This window comes from Chrysemys picta, chromosome 17 (genome assembly GCF_011386835.1).
Source record: "Chrysemys picta bellii isolate R12L10 chromosome 17, ASM1138683v2, whole genome shotgun sequence".
In the NCBI taxonomy this organism is placed as follows: Eukaryota; Metazoa; Chordata; order Testudines; family Emydidae; genus Chrysemys; species Chrysemys picta.
The window spans coordinates 6,256,128-6,277,810 of NC_088807.1; the positions used below are offsets into that span (position 1 = coordinate 6,256,128).

The 21,683-nt window shown below is 59.5% G+C and overlaps 1 protein-coding gene across 1 annotated transcript; it reads left to right on the plus strand.

The window, feature by feature from the left end:
* Positions 1-7,556: 7,556 nt before the first annotated feature.
* Positions 7,557-10,199, plus strand: LOC101943936 (prolactin-releasing peptide receptor-like). The gene has a single exon (XM_005314908.4). The coding sequence runs from the start codon at positions 7,557-7,559 to the stop codon at positions 8,640-8,642; it is 1,086 nt and encodes a 361-aa protein (XP_005314965.1). The 3' UTR covers positions 8,643-10,199.
* Positions 10,200-21,683: the final 11,484 nt, after the last annotated feature.

Genomic DNA, 21,683 nt, shown 5'->3' on the forward strand with positions numbered 1-21,683 from the left:
GGAGTTTAACTCGGTGACACTTGCAGCCGGGTCGTGCTCCTCGGCCGTGGGGCACTGGCAGGAGGTGGGGGGTTGGCACCGTGCGGCGGGACAGCAGATAACAGGGGGTATCTGCCAGCTCTATCAAAACCCAGGGGCTGCCCCGCCTGCCATCCCCGGCCCCTCCGGGCTTCGGCAGTGCTGTGTGAACCGCTCCCGGCCCTAGAGGTGGACCCCGGAGCTGCGATCTCACACCGGGATCAACAGGGTCCTGCCCTAGGGGACCCCAAACCCCCTGGCTCCCCCCAGCAGGGCCGGGCTTTAGCAGATGGGGGCGTGTTCTGTGAGTGAAGGGCAGGGTTAGGGGCAGAGGAGGGGAGTGGGGCTGATTCAGCCCGGGACCCACAGCCCCCGCCAGGTGCTGGCACCGCCTGGGCTCCAAACTCGGCCGGTTCTCGCTGGGGCGTCGGAACCCGACCTTGGGCAGGTGCTATTTGCCTCTACAGCTGCCAGGCTGGGCTCCCTCCCATACGCATCCATACGCACCCCTCTACCATCCATCCATCCACCCCCCTGCGATCCATCCCTCCCATACGCACCCCTCTACCATCCATCCACCCCCCTGAGATCCATCCCTCCCATACGCACCCCTCTACCATCCATCCACCCCCCTGCGATCCATCCCTCCCATACGCACCCCTCTACCATCCATCCACCCCCCTGCGATCCATCCCTCCCATACGCACCCCTCTACCATCCATCCACCCCCCTGAGATCCATCCATCCCATACGCACCCCTCTACCATCCATCCACCCCCCTGCGATCCATCCATCCCATACGCACCCCTCTACCATCCATCCACCCCCCTGCGATCCATCCATCCCATACGCTCCCCTCTACCATCCATCCACCCCCCTGCGATCCATCCCTCCCATACGCACCCCTCTACCATCCATCCACCCCCCTGCGATCCATCCATCCCATACGCACCCCTCTACCATCCATCCATCCCCCTGCGATCCATCCATCCCATACGCACCCCTCTGCCATCCATCCACCCCCCGCGATCCATCCCTCCCATACGCACCCCTCTACCATCCATCCACCCCCCTGTGATCCATCCATCCCATACCCACCCCTCTACCATCCATCCACCCCCCTGCGATCCATCCCTCCCATACCCACCCCTCTACCATCCATCCACCCCCCTGCGATCCATCCATCCCATACGCTCCCCTCTACCATCCATCCACCCCCCTGCGATCCATCCCTCCCATACGCACCCCTCTACCATCCATCCACCCCCCTGCGATCCATCCATCCCATACGCACCCCTCTACCATCCATCCACCCCCCGCGATCCATCCCTCCCATACGCACCCCTCTACCATCCATCCATCCCCCTGCGATCCATCCCTCCCATACCCACCCCTCTACCATCCATCCACCCCCCTGCGATCCATCCCTCCCATACGCTCCCCTCTACCATCCATCCACCCCCCTGCGATCCATCCCTCCCATACGCACCCCTCTACCATCCATCCATCCCCCTGCGATCCATCCCTCCCATACGCACCCCTCTACCATCCATCCACCCCCCTGCGATCCATCCCTCCCATACGCTCCCCTCTACCATCCATCCACCCCCCTGCGATCCATCCCTCCCATACGCACCCCTCTACCATCCATCCATCCCCCTGCGATCCATCCCTCCCATACGCACCCCTCTACCATCCATCCATCCCCCTGCGATCCATCCCTCCCATACGCACCCCTCTACCATCCATCCATCCCCCTGCGATCCATCCCTCCCATACGCACCCCTCTACCATCCATCCATCCCCCTGCGATCCATCCCTCCCATACGCACCCCTCTACCATCCATCCATCCCCCTGCGATCCATCCCTCCCATACGCACCCCTCTACCATCCATCCATCCCCCTGCGATCCATCCCTCCCATACGCACCCCTCTACCATCCATCCACCCCCCTGCGATCCATCCATCCCATACGCACCCCTCTACCATCCATCCACCCCCCTGCGATCCATCCATCCCATACGCACCCCTCTACCATCCATCCATCCCCCTGCGATCCATCCATCCCATACGCACCCCTCTGCCATCCATCCATCCATCCCCCTGCGATCCATCCATCCCATACCCACCCCTCTACCATCCATCCACCCCCCTGCGATCCATCCATCCCATACGCACCCCTCTACCATCCATCCACCCCCCGCGATCCATCCCTCCCATACGCACCCCTCTACCATCCATCCACCCCCCTGTGATCCATCCATCCCATACCCACCCCTCTACCATCCATCCACCCCCCTGCGATCCATCCCTCCCATACCCACCCCTCTACCATCCATCCACCCCCCTGCGATCCATCCATCCCATACGCTCCCCTCTACCATCCATCCACCCCCCTGCGATCCATCCCTCCCATACGCACCCCTCTACCATCCATCCACCCCCCTGCGATCCATCCATCCCATACGCACCCCTCTACCATCCATCCACCCCCCCGCGATCCATCCCTCCCATACGCACCCCTCTACCATCCATCCATCCCCCTGCGATCCATCCCTCCCATACCCACCCCTCTACCATCCATCCACCCCCCTGCGATCCATCCCTCCCATACGCTCCCCTCTACCATCCATCCACCCCCCTGCGATCCATCCCTCCCATACGCACCCCTCTACCATCCATCCATCCCCCTGCGATCCATCCCTCCCATACGCACCCCTCTACCATCCATCCACCCCCCTGCGATCCATCCCTCCCATACGCTCCCCTCTACCATCCATCCACCCCCCTGCGATCCATCCCTCCCATACGCACCCCTCTACCATCCATCCATCCCCCTGCGATCCATCCCTCCCATACGCACCCCTCTACCATCCATCCATCCCCCTGCGATCCATCCCTCCCATACGCACCCCTCTACCATCCATCCATCCCCCTGCGATCCATCCCTCCCATACGCACCCCTCTACCATCCATCCATCCCCCTGCGATCCATCCCTCCCATACGCACCCCTCTACCATCCATCCATCCCCCTGCGATCCATCCCTCCCATACGCATCCCTCTACCATCCATCCACCCCCCTGCGATCCATCCCTCCCATACGCACACGTCTACCATCCATCCACCCCCCTGCGATCCATCCATCCCATACCCACCCCTCTACCATCCATCCATCCCCCTGCGATCCATCCATCCCATACGCACCCCTCTGCCATCCATCCATCCCCCTGCGATCCATCCATCCCATACGCACCCCTCTACCATCCATCCATCCCCCTGCGATCCATCCATCCCATACGCACCCCTCTGCCATCCATCCATCCATCCCCCTGCGATCCATCCCTCCCATACGCACCCCTCTACCATCCATCCATCCCCCTGCGATCCATCCACCCCATACCCACCCCTCTACCATCCATCCACCCCCCTGCGATCCATCCACCCCATACGCACCCCTCTACCATCCATCCATCCCCCCGCGATCCATCCATCCCATACGCACCCCTCTACCATCCATCCATCCCCCTGTGATCCATCCCTCCCATACGCACCCCTCTACCATCCATCCACCCCCCTGCGATCCATCCATCCCATACGCACCCCTCTACCATCCATCCATCCCCCTGCGATCCATCCCTCCCATACGCACCCCTCTACCATCCATCCATCCCCCTGCGATCCATCCCTCCCATACGCACCCCTCTACCATCCATCCATCCCCCTGCGATCCATCCCTCCCATACGCACCCCTCTACCATCCATCCATCCCCCTGCGATCCATCCCTCCCATACGCATCCCTCTACCATCCATCCACCCCCCTGCGATCCATCCCTCCCATACGCACACGTCTACCATCCATCCACCCCCCTGCGATCCATCCATCCCATACCCACCCCTCTACCATCCATCCATCCCCCTGCGATCCATCCATCCCATACGCACCCCTCTGCCATCCATCCATCCCCCTGCGATCCATCCATCCCATACGCACCCCTCTACCATCCATCCATCCCCCTGCGATCCATCCATCCCATACGCACCCCTCTGCCATCCATCCATCCATCCCCCTGCGATCCATCCCTCCCATACGCACCCCTCTACCATCCATCCATCCCCCTGCGATCCATCCACCCCATACCCACCCCTCTACCATCCATCCACCCCCCTGCGATCCATCCACCCCATACGCACCCCTCTACCATCCATCCATCCCCCCGCGATCCATCCATCCCATACGCACCCCTCTACCATCCATCCACCCCCCTGAGACCCATCCATCCCATACGCACCCCTCTACCATCCATCCATCCCCCTGCGATCCATCCCTCCCATACCCACCCCTCTACCATCCATCCACCCCCCTGCGATCCATCCACCCCATACCCACCCCTCTACCATCCATCCACCCCCCTGCGATCCATCCACCCCATACGCACCCCTCTACCATCCATCCATCCCCCCGCGATCCATCCATCCCATACGCTCCCCTCTACCATCCATCCATCCCCCTGTGATCCATCCCTCCCATACGCACCCCTCTACCATCCATCCACCCCCCTGCGATCCATCCATCCCATACGCACCCCTCTACCATCCATCCATCCCCCTGCGATCCATCCCTCCCATACCCACCCCTCTACCATCCATCCACCCCCCTGCGATCCATCCATCCCATACGCACCCCTCTAGCATCCATCCACCCCCCTGCGATCCATCCCTCCCATACGCACCCCTCTACCATCCATCCACCCCCTGCGATCCATCCATCCCATACGCACCCCTCTACCATCCATCCACCCCCCTGTGATCCATCCACCCCATACGCATCCCTCTACCATCCATCCATCCCCCTGCGATCCATCCCTCCCATACGCACCCCTCTACCATCCATCCACCCCCCTGAGATCCATCCATCCCATACGCACCCCTCTACCATCCATCCACCCCCCTGCGATCCATCCATCCCATACGCACCCCTCTACCATCCATCCATCCCCCTGTGATCCATCCATCCCATACGCACCCCTCAACCATCCATCCATCCATCCCCCTGCGGTCCATCCATCCCATACGCACCCCTCTACCATCCATCCATCCCCCTGTGATCCATCCATCCCATACGCACCCCTCTAGCATCCATCCATCCACCCCCCTGCGATCCATCCATCCCATACGCACCCCTCTAGCATCCATCCATCCACCCCCCTGCGATCCATCCATCCCATACGCACCCCTCTACCATCCATCCATCCCCCTGCGATCCATCCCTCCCACACGCACCCCTCTACCATCCATCCACCCCCCTGCGATCCATCCATCCCATACGCACCCCTCTACCATCCATCCATCCCCCTGCGATCCATCCCTCCCATACGCACCCCTCTACCATCCACCCATCCCCCTGCGATCCATCCCTCCCATACGCACCCCTCTACCATCCATCCACCCCCCTGCGATCCATCCATCCCATACGCTCCCCTCTACCATCCATCCACCCCCCTGTGATCCATCCATCCCATACACACCCCTCTGCCATCCATCCACCCCCTGCGATCCATCCATCCCATACGCACCCCTCTACCATCCACCCATCCCCCTGCGATCCATCCCTCCCATACGCACCCCTCTACCATCCATCCACCCCCCTGCGATCCATCCATCCCATACGCTCCCCTCTACCATCCATCCACCCCCCTGTGATCCATCCATCCCATACACACCCCTCTGCCATCCATCCACCCCCTGCGATCCATCCATCCCATACGCACCCCTCTACCATCCATCCATCCCCCTGCGATCCATCCATCCCATACGCTCCCCTCTACCATCCATCCACCCCCCTGTGATCCATCCATCCCATACACACCCCTCTGCCATCCATCCACCCCCTGCGATCCATCCATCCCATACGCACCCCTCTACCATCCATCCACCCCCTGCGATCCATCCATCCCATACGCACCCCTCTACCATCCATCCATCCCCCTGCGATCCATCCATCCCATACGCTCCCCTCTACCATCCATCCACCCCCCTGCGATCCATCCCTCCCATACGCACCCCTCTACCATCCATCCACCCCCTGCGATCCATCCATCCCATACGCACCCCTCTACCATCCATCCACCTCCCTGCAATCCATCCATCCCATACACTCCCCTCTACCATCCATCCACCCCCCTGCGATCCATCCATCCCATACGCACCCCTCTACCATCCATCCATCCATCCCCCTGCGATCCATCCCTCCCATACGCACCCCTCTACCATCCATCCATCCATCCCCCTGCGGTCCATCCCTCCCATACGCACCCCTCTACCATCCATCCATCCCCCTGCGATCCATCCATCCCATACGCACCCCTCTACCATCCATCCCACCTTCTATCTATCCATGCATCACCATACACATCTATCTATCTATCTATCTATCTATCTATCTATCTATCTATCTATCTATCTATCTATCCTGTCTGTGCGTTTTTATTGCGCTCACCCCACTGAATCTCTCCCATACCCCGTTTCCTGTTTCCACCCCTCCCCGCCCCCGGCTCTCTCCTCACTGTTACACCTGGGGGCTGAGGTTTGGCCGGGTGAGCCTGACCCTGGCCTGGGTGACTCTGGGGCTAATCCAGAGCGACTGCAGCCGAGCCGGGGTGACTCTGGGTTGAGACGGGTCTGGGGCTCGGGGCAGGGCCCCAGGGGCTTTGCTGCTAACGCAATCGGTTCCATAGGCTCTCGTTTCCCTGGGCTCCCTCATTCCCACCTGGCAGGATGTGAGGGGCGATGCTTCCCTCCTTTCCATGCAGCCAGAGCAGGGGCGGTGATCTCGGGGGGCTCTAGGAGTCGCTGGTTAACACCCCCCAACTGGCCAGAGAGTGGGGGGATTTCTCCAGCTCTGGGGGTGGTGGTGTGGAGACACCCCCATGTGGAGCTGGAGACTCACCCCCACCCGCTGCTTTGTCTTTTGAAAACGCGAGTTAGAGGGAAAACTGCGCCCAGGCAGAGACTGCGCGGCTGATTGAGTCGTGCTCCGGGCCGGCTAGACGGCTGTATGGGGACCAGGGAGCCAGGACGCCTGGGTTCTATGCCCAGCTTTGGGAGAGGAGCGGGGTCCAGTGGTTAGCGCAGAGGGGCTGGCAGCCAGCCTAGACTGGTTGAACAACAGTCACACTCCTGCCTCCCTGGGGCTTTGGGAGGCTTCCTCCGTCAGTCTGTAGCACTCCCAGGTCCTTAGATGAAAGATACTTTAAAACCCCAGCCCCACCCCTCCTCCCCCGGGAGATGCTGACACTGGAGTAGCTGGGAGCCCCCGCCACAGCCAGCTCCTGCCCCACTCCCCACAGCGCCCCCTGCTGGGCGAGGCTGGAATTGGAGTAGCCAGAAGCTCCTCCTACAGCCAGTGCCCCTCAGAGCCCCCTACTGGGAGAGGCTGGGACTGGTGTAGCAGGGAGCTCCCCCCACAGCCAGTGCTCCTGCACTGAGAATCCCCCACCCATGGGTGACTGTGATCCCTCTCTCCCAGGGTGACCCCATGGAGCCCAATGGCAGCAGCCCCGGGCCGGGGAACACCAGCCACCCCAAGGATCTCTTCGCCGGCCTGGAGCTGCTGCTGCACTTCAAGCCGCTGTTCATCCCCCTCTACTGCCTCCTGGTGGCCGTGGCCTGCCTGGGCAACGCCTTCCTGGTGGGCTGCATCGCCGCCAACAAGAAGCTGCACAACGCCACCAACTTCTTCCTGGGCAACCTGTCGCTGGGCGACCTGCTGATGTGCCTGACCTGCGTGCCTCTGACGGCCTCCTACGCCTTCGAGGGGCGGGGCTGGCTCTTCGGGCGCGCCATGTGCCACGCCGTGGCCCTGCTGCAGGCCGCCACCGTCTACGTCTCAGTGCTCTCGCTGGCGGCCATCGCCGTGGACCGCTACGTGGTGGTGGCCTACCCCGTGCAGCGGCGCATCGCCCTGCGCTACTGCGGCCTGGTGGTGGCCACCATCTGGGCCCTGGCCCTGGCCCTGGCCGCCCCACCCGCCTGGCACACCAGTTACGTGGATCTGCGGCCCATCGGACACGACTTGATCATCTGCGAGGAGTTCTGGAGGCACATGGAGAGGCAGAGGCTGGCCTACTCCTGCGCCATGCTCCTCCTCTCCTACGTGGTGCCCCTCCTGGCCGTCACTGTCTCCTACTGCTTCATCTCGGCCCACCTTCGCCGGAGGAGCCTGCCCGGCTCGGCCAACCTCAGCCAGGCCCGGTGGGACAAGAAGAAGCGCAAGACCTTCCTGTTGCTGGTGGTTTCTGTCCTGGTCTTTGCCGTGTGCTGGTTGCCCTTGCAGGTCCTCAACCTCCTCCGGGACCTGGACCCCGATTTCACCCTCCTGGGCAAGCGCTACATCAACCTGGCCCAGGTCTCCTGCCACCTGGTCGCCATGAGCTCGGCCTGCTACAACCCCTTCATCTACGCCTCGCTGCACCGCAAGTGCCGAGCCCACCTGCGCGGCTACGTCCGGCACAGGCAGCGGCACAACGGGCAGTGCGCCCGCGCCAACACTTGCCTCAGCCTCCTGCCCGACGCCCCGGGACTGGGACAGGGCGATCGAGCTGCCAGGGACAACGCGGTCTAGGGAAGGGCCCTGCAACCCCTCCCTCTGGGAGCAGGGGCCGGCTGCCGTGCCTTGGGTGCGCCCTGCGGCTCAGGGCATGGGGACGGGGATGCACTGCGGGCATTAGGGATCGGGGAGGGGAACCAGAGAAGAAAGGAGCGGGTGGTGCACTGGGCTGGGAATCAGGACTCTTGGGTTCTGCGCTGCTTTGGGAGGGGAGAGGGGTCTAGTCGGTTGGAGCAGGGGGATGCTGGGAGCCAGGACTCCTGGGTTCGATTTTTAGCTCTGCCACTGATACCTTGTCTGACCTCGAGCCCTAACTGCGTTCTGCCCGTGCCTCAGTTTTTCTCTCTGTTCAATGGGACTACAGACCCCGACCTTCTTCCGATCGCACTTGCATCTGCTGTGTGAGCGCTGCACGATTGTTTGTCACTTTAATGCCCTTATCCAAATCCCGCCGTCACCCCAGCCCGCCACCTCATCTCCCCTGCCTTTTGGGAGGCAGCCGCTCCTCAACAGAGATCGTCATCCACAGTATGGACCCACCAACTCAAAGCGGCACCAGACCCTACCAGAACAACAGATGAAAAACCTGCAGCCGTATCTCCACCGCTGCAGTGATCAGCGCCCCCCACAACACATCGTTCAAGGTCCATGGGTCCTGCCCATGCCTAGCACAACATGTGGTGTAACCTCAGCCAGCGCACTAAACACCCCCATCACAACCACGTGGGTGAAGCCAGACAGTCCCTGCGCTCGCAAATGAGCTCTCAAGGGAAATGACAAAAGACAAAACCACCCCGTCCCCAGTGGGCGAACACTTTCCACAAAGCGATCGCTCCATAACTGACCTCTCCTTCCTCCTCCTCAACGGAAACCTGCCCAACACTTTCAAACGAGGAGCCCGGGAGTTTAAATTCCTAACTAGTGTGATGTTGCACCCCATAATGCTTTACAGAAATATGCTTATGAATGTAAATATGACATAACTGGCATACGTTTTTGTGACGAAGTGGGACTGTTCTTAATGTTTTCTCTGAATACTGGGTGGGTGCCTCAGTTTCCCCTATGCAGTTCTTAAGTATCTAGGTGGTGGGAGAAGGGGGTGTGAATGTTGTAGAGCCCTAGAGGGCCGATGTGATGCTGTCTGGACAGAAAATGGCCGACACTCTGTCTCTTGGCAACTAATGACCTGGGCCCCTCCTCTACAAAGGTGCCAGCCAAAGGCGTTGGAGAACAAAGAGATCAGGTGACCTCCTGGCCTGGGAAAGGGACAAAGGGAGAGAAGGGGCTGGAGAGTTTCAGTTTGGAGCTGGCTGGGGACATGGAGTGAGTGCAGACGTGGGTGTCTGGCTCACTGCCCCCCAAAGTGGACCCGGCTGAGGGGTCCTGTTCTCTGTACCCACAAGCTCTGTTTTAGATCGTGTTCCTGTCATCTAATAAACCTCTGTTTTACTGGCTGGCTGAGAGTCATGTCTGACTGCGAAGTGGGGGTGCAGGACCCTCTGGCTTCCCCAGGACCCCGCCTGGGCGGACTTGCTGTGGGAAGCGCATGGAGGGGCAGAGGATGCTGAATGCTCCAAGGTCAGACCCAGGAAGGTGAAGCCGTGTGAGCTCCTTGCCCGGGGACAGTCTGCTCCGAGAGAGGAGACTTCACCAGAGTCCTGCCTGGCTTCATGGGGAGCAGTTCCAGAGCCTCGCCATGACAGTTTTATGCTAGATACGCCATGTAACATATCTCTGCAAAGGTTATGATCTCCTGGATATATTCATCCTATTTCCATGCATGTCTCATTTTTGTATTCGAAGTTATGAATATTGGCTATGTACTTGTTTGATTTTAAGTAGCCTCAGTGAAGCATTTGGGCAGCTTCTTGAGAATAGACTAGTCTCAGTAAGTGCCCAATCAAGAAACACTAAGCTGACAATGAACTTTGAAAGACGCCAATCCACATCTGAGCTTCCCTGGGAATGTAGCTCGGCCTGTAAAGTTCTGAGTCATGCATGGACATGTGACTTGCCCATATGACTCCAAAACTCCATCTTGCAGCTGGATTCTGCATAGGAGAGGGGCAGGGGTTTACACCCACAAGAGAGAGTCTATTTAAGCCGCTGGAACCCCCTCCATTTTGGTCTTCAGCTGGCTCAAAAGATGGCCTCTCCACCCCAAAGGATATCTGAAAGAAACTGGAACAAAGGAAAGTAACTACAGGGGGTGTGAGTGATTGCTGGACCCAGACTAGAAGGAGGCTAGTCTGTAAAAGAAGCCTATTGAAACATCTCTGAGGGTGAGGTTTTATCTGTATTCAGTTTTCCTTCTGTATTAGGCATAGGCTTGCGTGTTTTATTGTATTTTGCTTGGTAATTCACTTTGTTCTGTCTGTTATCACTTGGAACCACTTAAATCCTACTTTTTTGTATTTAATAACATCACTTTTTACTTATTAATTAACCCAGAGTATGTATTAATACCTGGGCGAAGGGGGCAAACAGCTGTGCATATCTCTCTATCAGTGTTATAGAGGGTGAACAATTTTTGAGTTTACCCTGTATAAGCTTTATACAGGGTAAAACGGATTTATTTGGGGTTTGGACCCCATTGGGAGCTGGGCATCTGAGTGTTGGAGACAGGAGCAGTTCTTAAGCTGTTTTCAGTTAAGCCTGCAGCGTTTGGGGGATGTGGTTCAGACCTGGGCCTGGGTTTGCAGCAGGCTAGCATGTCTAGCTCAAACAAGGCAGGGCACTGAAGTCCCAAGCTGGCAGGGAAAAGAGGCTCAGAGGTAGTCTCAGCACATCAGGGGGCAGCTCCCAAGGGGGTTTCTGTGATCCAACCCGTCACAACTAGAAATCCTGGTCTGAGCGGAGAGCCTGGATTCATGGCTTATTACAGCAATCGGTAGCCCACCAACCCCTCTTTGTGTCCTGTGACTGCAGGGGCCTTAACGGGCCTCTCTGCCTTGAATGGGCCCTTGAAATCTGTGTTCACTCCTTAATCTTGTATGGAGCTGGGATGCTCTGTACCTTTCCCAGCCCTGGAGAAGAGCTCTGTGTAGCTTGAAAGCCTCTCTCTCATCAACAGAGGTTGGGCCAATAAATGATATCCCCTCCCCCATTTTGTCTCTCTAATATTGTGGGACCGGGACGGCGACAATCACACCGCACATGCTCAGCATTTGGGCTCGCACTGAAAGGCACCGGTGGTGCCCCAGGCGTTCTGCTAAATGTGGCGCATGATCGTCACACCGGTACCGGAGTGTGTGCCAGGTCCCGGCTCTCACCACATTTCTACACCGGCGACTGGCTAGTAGGACTTGCTGGGCCACCTGTCGGAATCAAGGTTGGTCAAGACCTGTTCACTGACTAAGGGCTGCCTGGACTGTGGGGAAGTGTAGCGGGATGGATACCCGCTCCTGCCCTGAGGGGTTTAAAACTGCCCTGGAGGAGGGCCACGCCCCAATCAGGCCACAGCTGGCCTTATATAAAAAGGCTGTGAGCCAGAGGCCACGCAGTCTCTCTCTGCCTTCAGAGAGAGAAGGGAGCTAGAGACAGGGTACCTGAGTGGAGCAGGGCTGGGGAAAGGCTGAGGAGCTGGGGAGCTCCAGCCTGGAAAGCCCCAGGCTGCGGCCTAGCAGAGGGCCCATGGGTACTGGGGGTTGCAGAGGGTAGCTCAGGGTTAGGCCAAGGCAGCAGGTCCAAACCCCCCTTGCCTGTGATGAGTGGCCTATACTGCAGTCTGCCCCAGGGAGCGGGGGCTAGTTGGTGACTGGCAGTGGCCTAGTACTGAGGCAAGGTGGGGATAGTGGGTGGGGGTTCCCCGTTGGGGGAGACCCAGATCTGTGGGGTACTGCTCGGGGGCAGCACCCAGAGCAAGGGGCCCCGGGGTCCTGGGAGGGACACGGGGGCCAGTGCGAGGGACAAGGTGGATCACCGGCCTGTAGAGGGCGCTCCAGATGCTGAACGAACTGATTCCCAGAGTCACCAGCAGGAGGCGCCGCAGGGGTGATTCCGCTCCTCTATACGAAGTCAGAGAATTTCAGCCCCACCCTCCACGCTGTGGAGTTGAACGTCTCCTGGCAGAAGACCAAGATCCAGACCTGGGAGCTGGGCCAGCAGAACCCCGGGTGCAGGAAGAGCCAAGCACCATGGGGAGTGGGGATGAGTTCATCTACCTAGACTGCTGGCATTGTTTGACCGGTCGCAGCGAACGGGACGCTCCCCCACGGAGAGGTCTCGCCACTTCCTGCCTGAGTCCAGGTCGCACTACGGACATGGTCTGACTTCATGTGAAATGTCCCAGTCCCACAACGATCTGTCCTTCCTCCAGCCGCTCATTGTTTTCGTCAGGATGGACAACCTCGCCCACTCAGTGCACCGTGCTCGCCAATGCTGCACCGACATGCGACGGGGGAGGCCACGCCCTGACCTGACAGGGCCGCCCCGAGGTTCGTGGCACCTCGGGACTGAGCCAGATCTACACACCGTCTGGTGTGACACCATCAGCCGTGGTCACTCTGGCTGGCACGACGGTGCTCCACAAATGGTGCGCGTTTGCGTATGATTTGGGGATGCTCTGCACGAGGCAAAGGAAACAGCTCATCTTCCCCTGACACTTGGGGTGCCCCGATGCACTTTCCAGCTCCAGAAACCTTCCAATTGGACATGGCATGGAAATGAAGGGGGGAAGGAAAAGAGCATCTCCAGGGGAAATTGCAGCTTGATCTCCAGGGTGCAGGGTGTCTGTGAGAGGAGCCAATCGGAGCAAGAAGGGCGTGTAGTGAGGCCGAGTGGCCCCCCTCAGAGCAGGAGAGCGAGGGACCATTACATGCCTCTTGGAGGTCGGAGCCTAGATCACCCCGCCCCCCTCGCCGGAAGTACCGGGGCGTGGCCGGAAGTAGAAAAGGCAGCACAATCGGAGGGGAGCCTGTGGAGGAGAGGGCCGCTCTGCCGGTTCGGCCGTGTCCCCGAGAGGACTGGCCCGGAGTGCCTGCTGCCGTCTACCCCGAGGAGCTGGAAGAGGACTGGAAGCTAGAGGGACCGAACCCCGGGGTGGCAGGAAGTAACCCAGGGGCAGCCACGGAGCAGCCGGCTGCAGAGCTCGGCGTGGCTCAGTCGGCGCGTTGGGGCTGGATCCCCACCGACGCAGGGGCAGCCAATCCTGCCCCTGCCCGGGCCCTGGGCTGGGACGCGGTGGAGTAGGGTGGGCCCGTGTCCCCCTGCCGCCCCACCCTGGTGTGGCTAACTCCTTACTGGGCAGGGAAGTTCAGGCCCTGAGGAAGGAGCTTCCCTCACCAGCTCACCTGTAGACTGTTCGTTTGCTGGATGCCTGCGCCCCGCCCAGGCTAAAGCCAGCCCGGATAGGTTCTGTTTAAGGGTTGCCTGGCGCGACAGGACCAGCCTGAGTGGCCCCCCTCCGAGCGGAAGAGCGAGGGACCATTTCAGGCGGTCTAATTCAAAGTCAATTGCCTGCTTGGGCTTCGGTAGCGCCAGCAGAGCCAGCCGTTCAAAGCTCCTTGGGGAGTCAAGTGAGCCGGAGCTAATGGAACGGGGGAGGTTCGGTCTCTGCAGACGCCTGGCCCGTGTTTCCATTAACCCTCGGCCCCGATGCGGACGCAGCGGGAGAGAGCGAGCTGGCCTCGCGTCGTCTCTGCCGCACGCTGATTTCCCTGCGCCCAGCTTGGGCGGCAAAGCCAGCGGCGTCAATTTCATGTTCCGTGGGTAATTGGTTTCTGCTTTGATTAAGGTTACTGAATGACAGCAGCATCGCTAGTTCCACCCGAGAGCAGAGCAGAGCTGCATCGCGCCGGGCGCTGCCCAGACACACAGTGACCGAGATCAGGGCCCCGTCGCGCCGGGCGCTGCCCAGACACACCGTGACCGAGATCAAGGCCCCGTCGCGCCGGGCGCTGCCCAGACACACGGTGACCGAGATCAGGGCCCCGTCGCGCCGGGCGCTGCCCAGACACACAGTGACCAAGATCAAGGCCCCGTCGCGCCGGGCGCTGCCCAGACACACGGTGACCGAGATCAGGGCCCCGTCGCGCCGGGCGCCGTACAGACACACACTGACCGAGATCAGGGCCCCGTCGCGCCGGGCGCTGCCCAGACACACAGTGACCAAGATCAGGGCCCCATCGCGCCGGGCGCTGCCCAGACACACAATGACCGAGATCAGGGCCCCATCGTGCCAGGCGCTGCCCAGACACACAGTAACTGAACAGCACCCGGCGCGAGGGGGCCCTGATCTCGGTCACTGTGTGTCAGGGCAGCGACCGGCCCAACGGGGCCCTGATCTTGGTCACTGTGTGTCTGTGATCTCTCCCCAGCTCTGCTGCTGGCCGACTTGGGCAAGTCACCCCACCCCCTTATGCCTCGGTTTCCCCATCTATAAAAATACGGATAATGAATGATCGTCGCCTTCTTTATAAAGTGCTTTGATATCTTCTGATAAAATGCACCAGGGATTGCTCTTGTTCTCCTGGCCAAAACGTTCTTTTGCCGGGGTCTAGCTTATTTCATTCGGGGCCTGTTATGAGTTATTCCAGCTAAAGAACTCTTTGGCCAGCGTAAGCTGCATCTGCACAAGGTGGACAGGTGCTGATCTTGCTAAACCAGCAACCTCTGCTAGTGCAGACACGTTCTGAGCCAAGGAAGGAAGGTTGTCTAGTGGTTAGAGCAAGGAGACTGGGAAGCAGAACTCCTGGGTTTTATTCCCAGCTCTGGGAGGTGAGGGGAGTCTAGTGATTAGAGCAGTGGGGGGGCCTCAGCAGGGAACATGGTGCTGCAAGGAGCGGGGGGCTGGGCAGGACCGCTCTCCCCACACAATCAGTGCTCACTGAAGCTGATCGGGAAACCGAATTTCCGCTCTGTGATCGTTTTCAAATCTGGGGGAAATTCTTCGTCCTGAAACAGGATGAAAAGCCAAAAACTTGACATTTTCCCCAGCACTGAAATCCTGCAGGTTTTCATTTCGGGAGCATGGAAACGGGATGTTTCCAAAAGGAGACACTCTCCCTGGGAGCCCCAGGGGCAGGGACTGACTGAAACTGACATGATTCTTGTCTGTTTCACAACTGGGCACCAGTGAAATGACCAGACTGGCCCAGCCAGGGAGCCAGTCACCTGAGGGCCTCGCAGCTAATGGCACCCACAAAACTGGGGCCACAATGGGTACAAAATTGGGAGTGTGGACTGGGAAGCTGGTTTTAAACAGCTAGATTTACTTGGATTTCCTGATGTTTATTCCAGTGTGAGTGTGATAAATGGAGGTGGGGGGTAGCTCCCTTTTGTGGACAGCCAGCCAGCCAGTTGGCTATGGAATCCCTCCTGGTGGTTGTTCTCTACTTGCTTTACCTGTAAAGGGTTAACAAGCCCGCAGGTAAAGGGAAGGGAGTGGGCACCTGACCAAAAGAGCCAATGGGAGGACTAGAACTTTTAAAAACTTGGAAAAAACTTCCCTTTGTCTGTGTGTAGTTGTTCTCTGGGAAAGAGGGGAACGGGGAGCAGTTATGCTGTGAGAAGCTGAAAGCCAGGTATGAAAAACCATCTGATCATACCTAGAGATTGCTTAATACCAGCCTGGAGTGGCCAGTATTAATTTTTAAAATCCTTGCGGGCCCCCACCTTCTGCACTCGAAGTGCCAGAGTGGGGAATCAGCCCACATCCCCAGTGATGCCAGGAGACCAAATGACTTATCTGTGGTTAGAGTAGGGAGGGACTGGGAGTCAGGACTCCTGGATTCAATTTCTGGCTCTCCACTGATTTGCTGTGCGACCATGGGTGAGTCAATCGGTCTCACTGTGCCAGTGCCGTAGAATGGGTTTCACACCCCCTTCGTCAAGTGCTTTATGATCCTCAGGCAGCCGCTGCTCCTTGGAGCTGTGTGGTGTTATTACCCGGAGTTTTCCTTTCTCTCCCCGACCCAGTGGCCCCAGGAAGAGCAAAGCAGCAAACTTCAGCGTCGGTCCTTGGAGATTCGCCGGCTAATTCACGTTCCTGGCTTCTAATTTCATAAGAAAACGACCAAGGGCCCTTCAGAGATTTCTCTTGCTAACCCTCACTCTCAGCTTCACGCAGTGATGCTGGAGGCTGGCTTCTGAACAAACCCACCCCTCGGCCTCTGGGTCCTTACACAACTTTAATACACACAGAGCCAGAGAAATGGTGAACACACAACCCAGGAGTCCCGACTCTCCAGCTCTAACCACTAGACACCACACTCCTCCCTGTGCTGGGGAGAGAATCTGGGTGTCCTGGCTCCCAGCCCCCCCGCTCTAACCACTAGATCCCACTCCCTTCAGAGCCGGAGATAGAACCAAGGCTCTCAGCCCCACCTGCTCTAACCATGGGATCTAATTCCCCTCCCAAAGCAAAGGATGGAAAATAGCTAGCAAGCTCGACTGAGTAATCGATGGGTCACCTAAAATGCACCCTTTGGACCCTTGCGCTTTGGTCTCTTTTCACTTTGTTAAGATGTTCAGACCGACAAGAGTCCCTGCTTCCCCATCACAGACAGTCACTGAGGGTTGGTCTTAGCCTCCCCATTGCCCAGCCCAGCCCAGTTGCACCAGACCCAGGAGCTAACACAAATCACATGAGCCTGGCTTCTGGAAGGCCCGGCCGCCCGGCGCAAGGTGTCCCAGGCCTCCTCCGGAGGGGGATAACAGACTGGAGAGAGGCGCTCGGAAATAGAACTGTCAGCTGGTGCCTGGCTCCTTTGATGTGCCGGCTCCCGTCTCAGCCATTGCGTCTGACTAGAAACGAAATAACCGGATGGCTGTTTGATTCTGCCGGTCGGAGATGTGGGGGCTGGGGATGAGAGCAAACCTCAGAGCCCGTCAGGAGCAGGGCACGCTGGGGACCTGGGGCACAAATCTGGAACGATACACAAATCTAAACCCGGCAGTTAAGACTTTGGAGAGATGCCATTGCCGTAGCAACGGAAATACCAGCCAGATTCTTGCTGTGAAGAGTAAATATTGGCTGTAGTGGCTCACAGGGGCTCAGCTGGGCACCAGATCCCCCCGGGCGCCCATCGTGCAGGGCGGGCACCATCTCCACCTGGCCTGGCTCTTGGCTTGGCATATGGGGTGGATTAAGTGCTCCGAACAGCAGTCTGAGACATACAAAGAGACAGGAGCTGCTTAGTGGTTCTGGCACTCAGACGCCCCGCAAGTCTCCGAACGCCACCAGGTCGCAGTTCCCAGTCAAGAGAATAAGGGTCAGGATCCCTTTGTCTGTACGGGCTATAAACTCCTTCGGACAGAGGCTGTGTGTCTGTATAGTACCCGGCGCGACGGGGCCTTGATCTCGGTCGCTGTGTGTCTGGGCAGCGCCCGGTATGATGGGCCCTGGTCTCAGTCACTGTGTGTCTGTGCAGAGCCCGGCCCGACGGGGCCCTGATCTCAGTCACTGTGTGTCTGGGCAGCGCCCGATATGACGGGCCCTGATCTCGGTCACTATGTGTCTGGGCAGCGCCCAGCGCGACGGGGCCCTGATCTCGGTCACTGTGTGTCTGGGCAGCGCCCGGCCCGACGGGGCCCTGATCTCGGTCACTGTGTGTCTCGGCAGCGCCCGGTATGACGGGCCCTGATCTCGGTCACTATGTGTCTGGGCAGCGCCCGGCCCGACGGGGCCCTGATCTCGGTCACTGTGTGTCTGGGCAGCGCCCAGCGCGACGGGGCCCTGATCTCGGTCACTGTGTGTCTGGGCAGCGCCCGGCCCGACGGGGCCCTGATCTCGGTCACTGTGTGTCTGGGCAGCGTCCGGCGCGACGGGGCCCTGATCTCGGTCACTGTGTGTCTGGGCAGCGCCCGGCGTGCCGGGGCCCCAATCTCGGTCACTGTGTGTCTGGGCAGCATCCGGCCCGACGGGGCCCTGATCTCGGTCACCGTGTGTCTGGGCAGACTCCGCACAGTGGGGTTCTATGTGGTCTGTCAGTTCTGCCATGCTGGAGATGCTGATGTTCGGCTAGACAGGAACAAGCAGAGACACAGCACAATATGGGGCTAATGGCTTTCTTCGCACTCTGAATTTCCTCTGAGAGGGAGCAGAGGGGGAATAGGCTCTGGGGTCTCCCGCTCGTCCCTGCTGTGCGGGTTCCCCCCAGGGAGCAGAGCCTGGCGGGCGGCTGCCTACCTGTGCAATTCATTGAAGCCAAATTGGGGGGAATTATCCCCAGCAGCTGCAATTACACTGGCCAGCAGCAGGAAATCGTTGCCTGCTCCCCTCTCGGCTCCAGCAAAGTGCCTATGATTAGCCCAGGATTGATCAACTCCCTGTTGCTAGCCGCGGCAGGTATAGGACAAAAGGGCCATTCTGGATCCGGGGAGAGGGAGGGGCAGGGTTTAATCCTGGGAGCAACTGGCCGGGGTGGCACAGGTACAAGGGGCCCAACAGCACGGGATGGGGAGCAGCAGGGCAGGTCCTGAGCAGCCACCGAGCCCCTGAAGAATCTCTGTGATGCTCAGCGGTATCTGCTTCCAAACCAGCCTCCCCACTGCTCCCATCATCCCACCTCCATCAACGCCTGCCGCCAGAACCCCTCAACCCCACATCCAACCTCCATCCCCTGCCACCAGAACCCCTCAACTGCACCCCAAACCCCATCCCCTGCCACCAGAACCCCTCAACCCCGCACCCAACCTCCATCCCCTGCCACCAGAACCCCTCAACCCCACATCCAACCTCCATCCCCTGCCACCAGAACCCCTTAACCCCACACCCAACCTCCATCCCTGCCACCAGAACCCCTCAACCCCACACCCAACCTCCATCCCCTGCCACCAGAACTCCTAAACTCCATCCCCTGCCACCAGAACCCCTCAACCCCACATCCAACCTCCATCCCCTGCCACCAGAACCCCTCAACCCCACACCCAACCTCCATCCCCTGCCACCAGAACCCCTCAACCCCACATCCAACCTCCATCCCCTGCCACCAGAACCCCTCAACTCCACACCCAACCTCCATCCCCTGCCACCAGAACCCCTCAACTGCACCCCAAACCCCATCTCCTGCCACCAGAACCCCTCAACCCCACACCCAACCTCCATCCCCTGCCACCAGAACCCCTTAACCCCACACCCAACCCCCATCCCCTGCCACCAGAACCCCTCAACCCCACACCCAACCCCCATCCCCTGCAGCCAGAACCCCTCAACTCCACCCCAAACCTCATCCCCTGCCACCAGAACCCCTTAACCCCACACCCAACCCCCATCCCCTGCCACCAGAACCCCTCAACCCCACACCCAACCCCCATCCCCTGCAGCCAGAACCCCTCAACTCCACCCCAAACCTCATCCCCTGCCACCAGAACCCCTCAACCCCACACCCAACCTCCATCCCCTGCCACCAGAACCCCTTAACCCCACACCCAACCCCCATCCCCTGCCACCAGAACCCCTCAACCCCACACCAAATCCCCGTCCCCTGGTACTAGAACCCCTCAACTCCACCCCAGCCCCTATCCCCTGCTACTAGAACCCCTCAACCCCACACCCAACCTCCATCCTCTGCTGCCAGAACCCCTCAACTCCAGCCCTTGCTGCCAGAATCCCTCAACCGGACACCCAACCCCCACCTCCACTTCTCCCATCACTCCACCTCTATCAGCCCCTGCTGCCAGAACCCCTCAACCTGACGCCAAACTCCCTCAACTCCACCCCAACCCCCATCCCCTGCCACCAGAACCCCTCAACTCCACCCCAACCCCCATCCCCTGCCACCAGAACCCCTCAACCCAACACCAACCCCCCATTCCCTGCTACCAGAACCCCTCAACCCAACACCAACCCTCATCCCCTGCCACCAGAACCCCTCAACCCCACCCCCAGCCCCCACCACCTGAACTCCACTCCCATCCCCCCATCCCCTGCCCCCAGAACCCTTCAACTCCACCCCAACCCCCCAGTCCCTCCTACCAGAGCCCCTCAACCCAACCCCCATCCCTTGCTACCAGAACCATTCAACTGACCCCAGCTGCCCGCCTCCAGCCCCACCCTGGCTTCCACCAGGCCCTGAGCCCACCACACTCCCATCCCTCCCCCTCCCTCTATCCATCTCCCCACACATCCATCCATCCCCTTCCCCTCCCATCCATCCCTCCTGCTCCCTCCCTCTATGCCTCCCCCTCCCTCTTCCATCCCATAACCGCTGTGTGTGTGTGTGTGTGTGTAAGCACTCTGTCTCTGTGTGTGTGTATAACACTGTGTGTGTGTAACCACTCTGTCTATATAAACACTGTGTCAGTGTTTCTCTCTCTGTGTGTAACCACTCTGCATCTGTGTGTGTGTAACCACTCTGTGCATGTGTGTCTGAGTCTCTGTGTATATAACCGCTGTGTGTGTCTGAATATCTGTGTGTCTGTGTGTGTAAAACCACTGTGTAAGCACTGTGTGTGTGTGTGTGTGTGTGTAACCACTCTGTGCATGTGTCTGTGTGTGTAACCACTCTGCGTCCGTGTGTGTGTGTGTAACCGCTCTGCATCCGTGTGTGTGTGTGTCTCTGTGTGTGTAACTGCTCTGCGTCCGGGGGGGTGGGGGGGTGTCTGTGTGTGTAACCGTTCTGTATCCGTGTGTGTGTGTGTGTGTGTGTGTGTGTAACCGCTCTGCATCTGTGTGTGTGTGTGTGTGTGTGTGTGTGTGTAACCGCTCTGCAGGTTTTTGCACATATGTGGCCGGTGGTTGCTTGGTGGGGGGACACTGGGCCCAGCGCAGGCCACAGCTGAAACTAGGCATTTTAGCGCCCAGGGCGAGGCGGGATATGCCCCACCACCACCACAGGTGATGCGGGGGAGAAGGGTCATGGCCCCCCCCACCAGACTTTTTAGTTGTGCCCCCCCCCAACCCAGGGAGGCTGGGTGGGCTGCTGAAGTCAGTCAGGGGCTGGAGGTTGGTGCTCCCTTCCCGAGCCCTGACATGTGGGACTGGTCCCACCAAGCCTTCCCCGACCCCACCCCCTGTGGCTTTGCACCCTGGGTGGCTGCCCCAGGGCAGGGACTGGCTGGCTCAGGGGGCAGGCAATGGGACCTGGGGCCTTTCCCCGCTGGGGACGCCAGCTC

Coding starts and splice junctions, on each gene's coding strand:
- LOC101943936 (XM_005314908.4), top strand. CDS start 7,557: ATGGAGCCCAATGGCAGCAGCCCCGGGCCGGGGAACACCAGCCACCCC.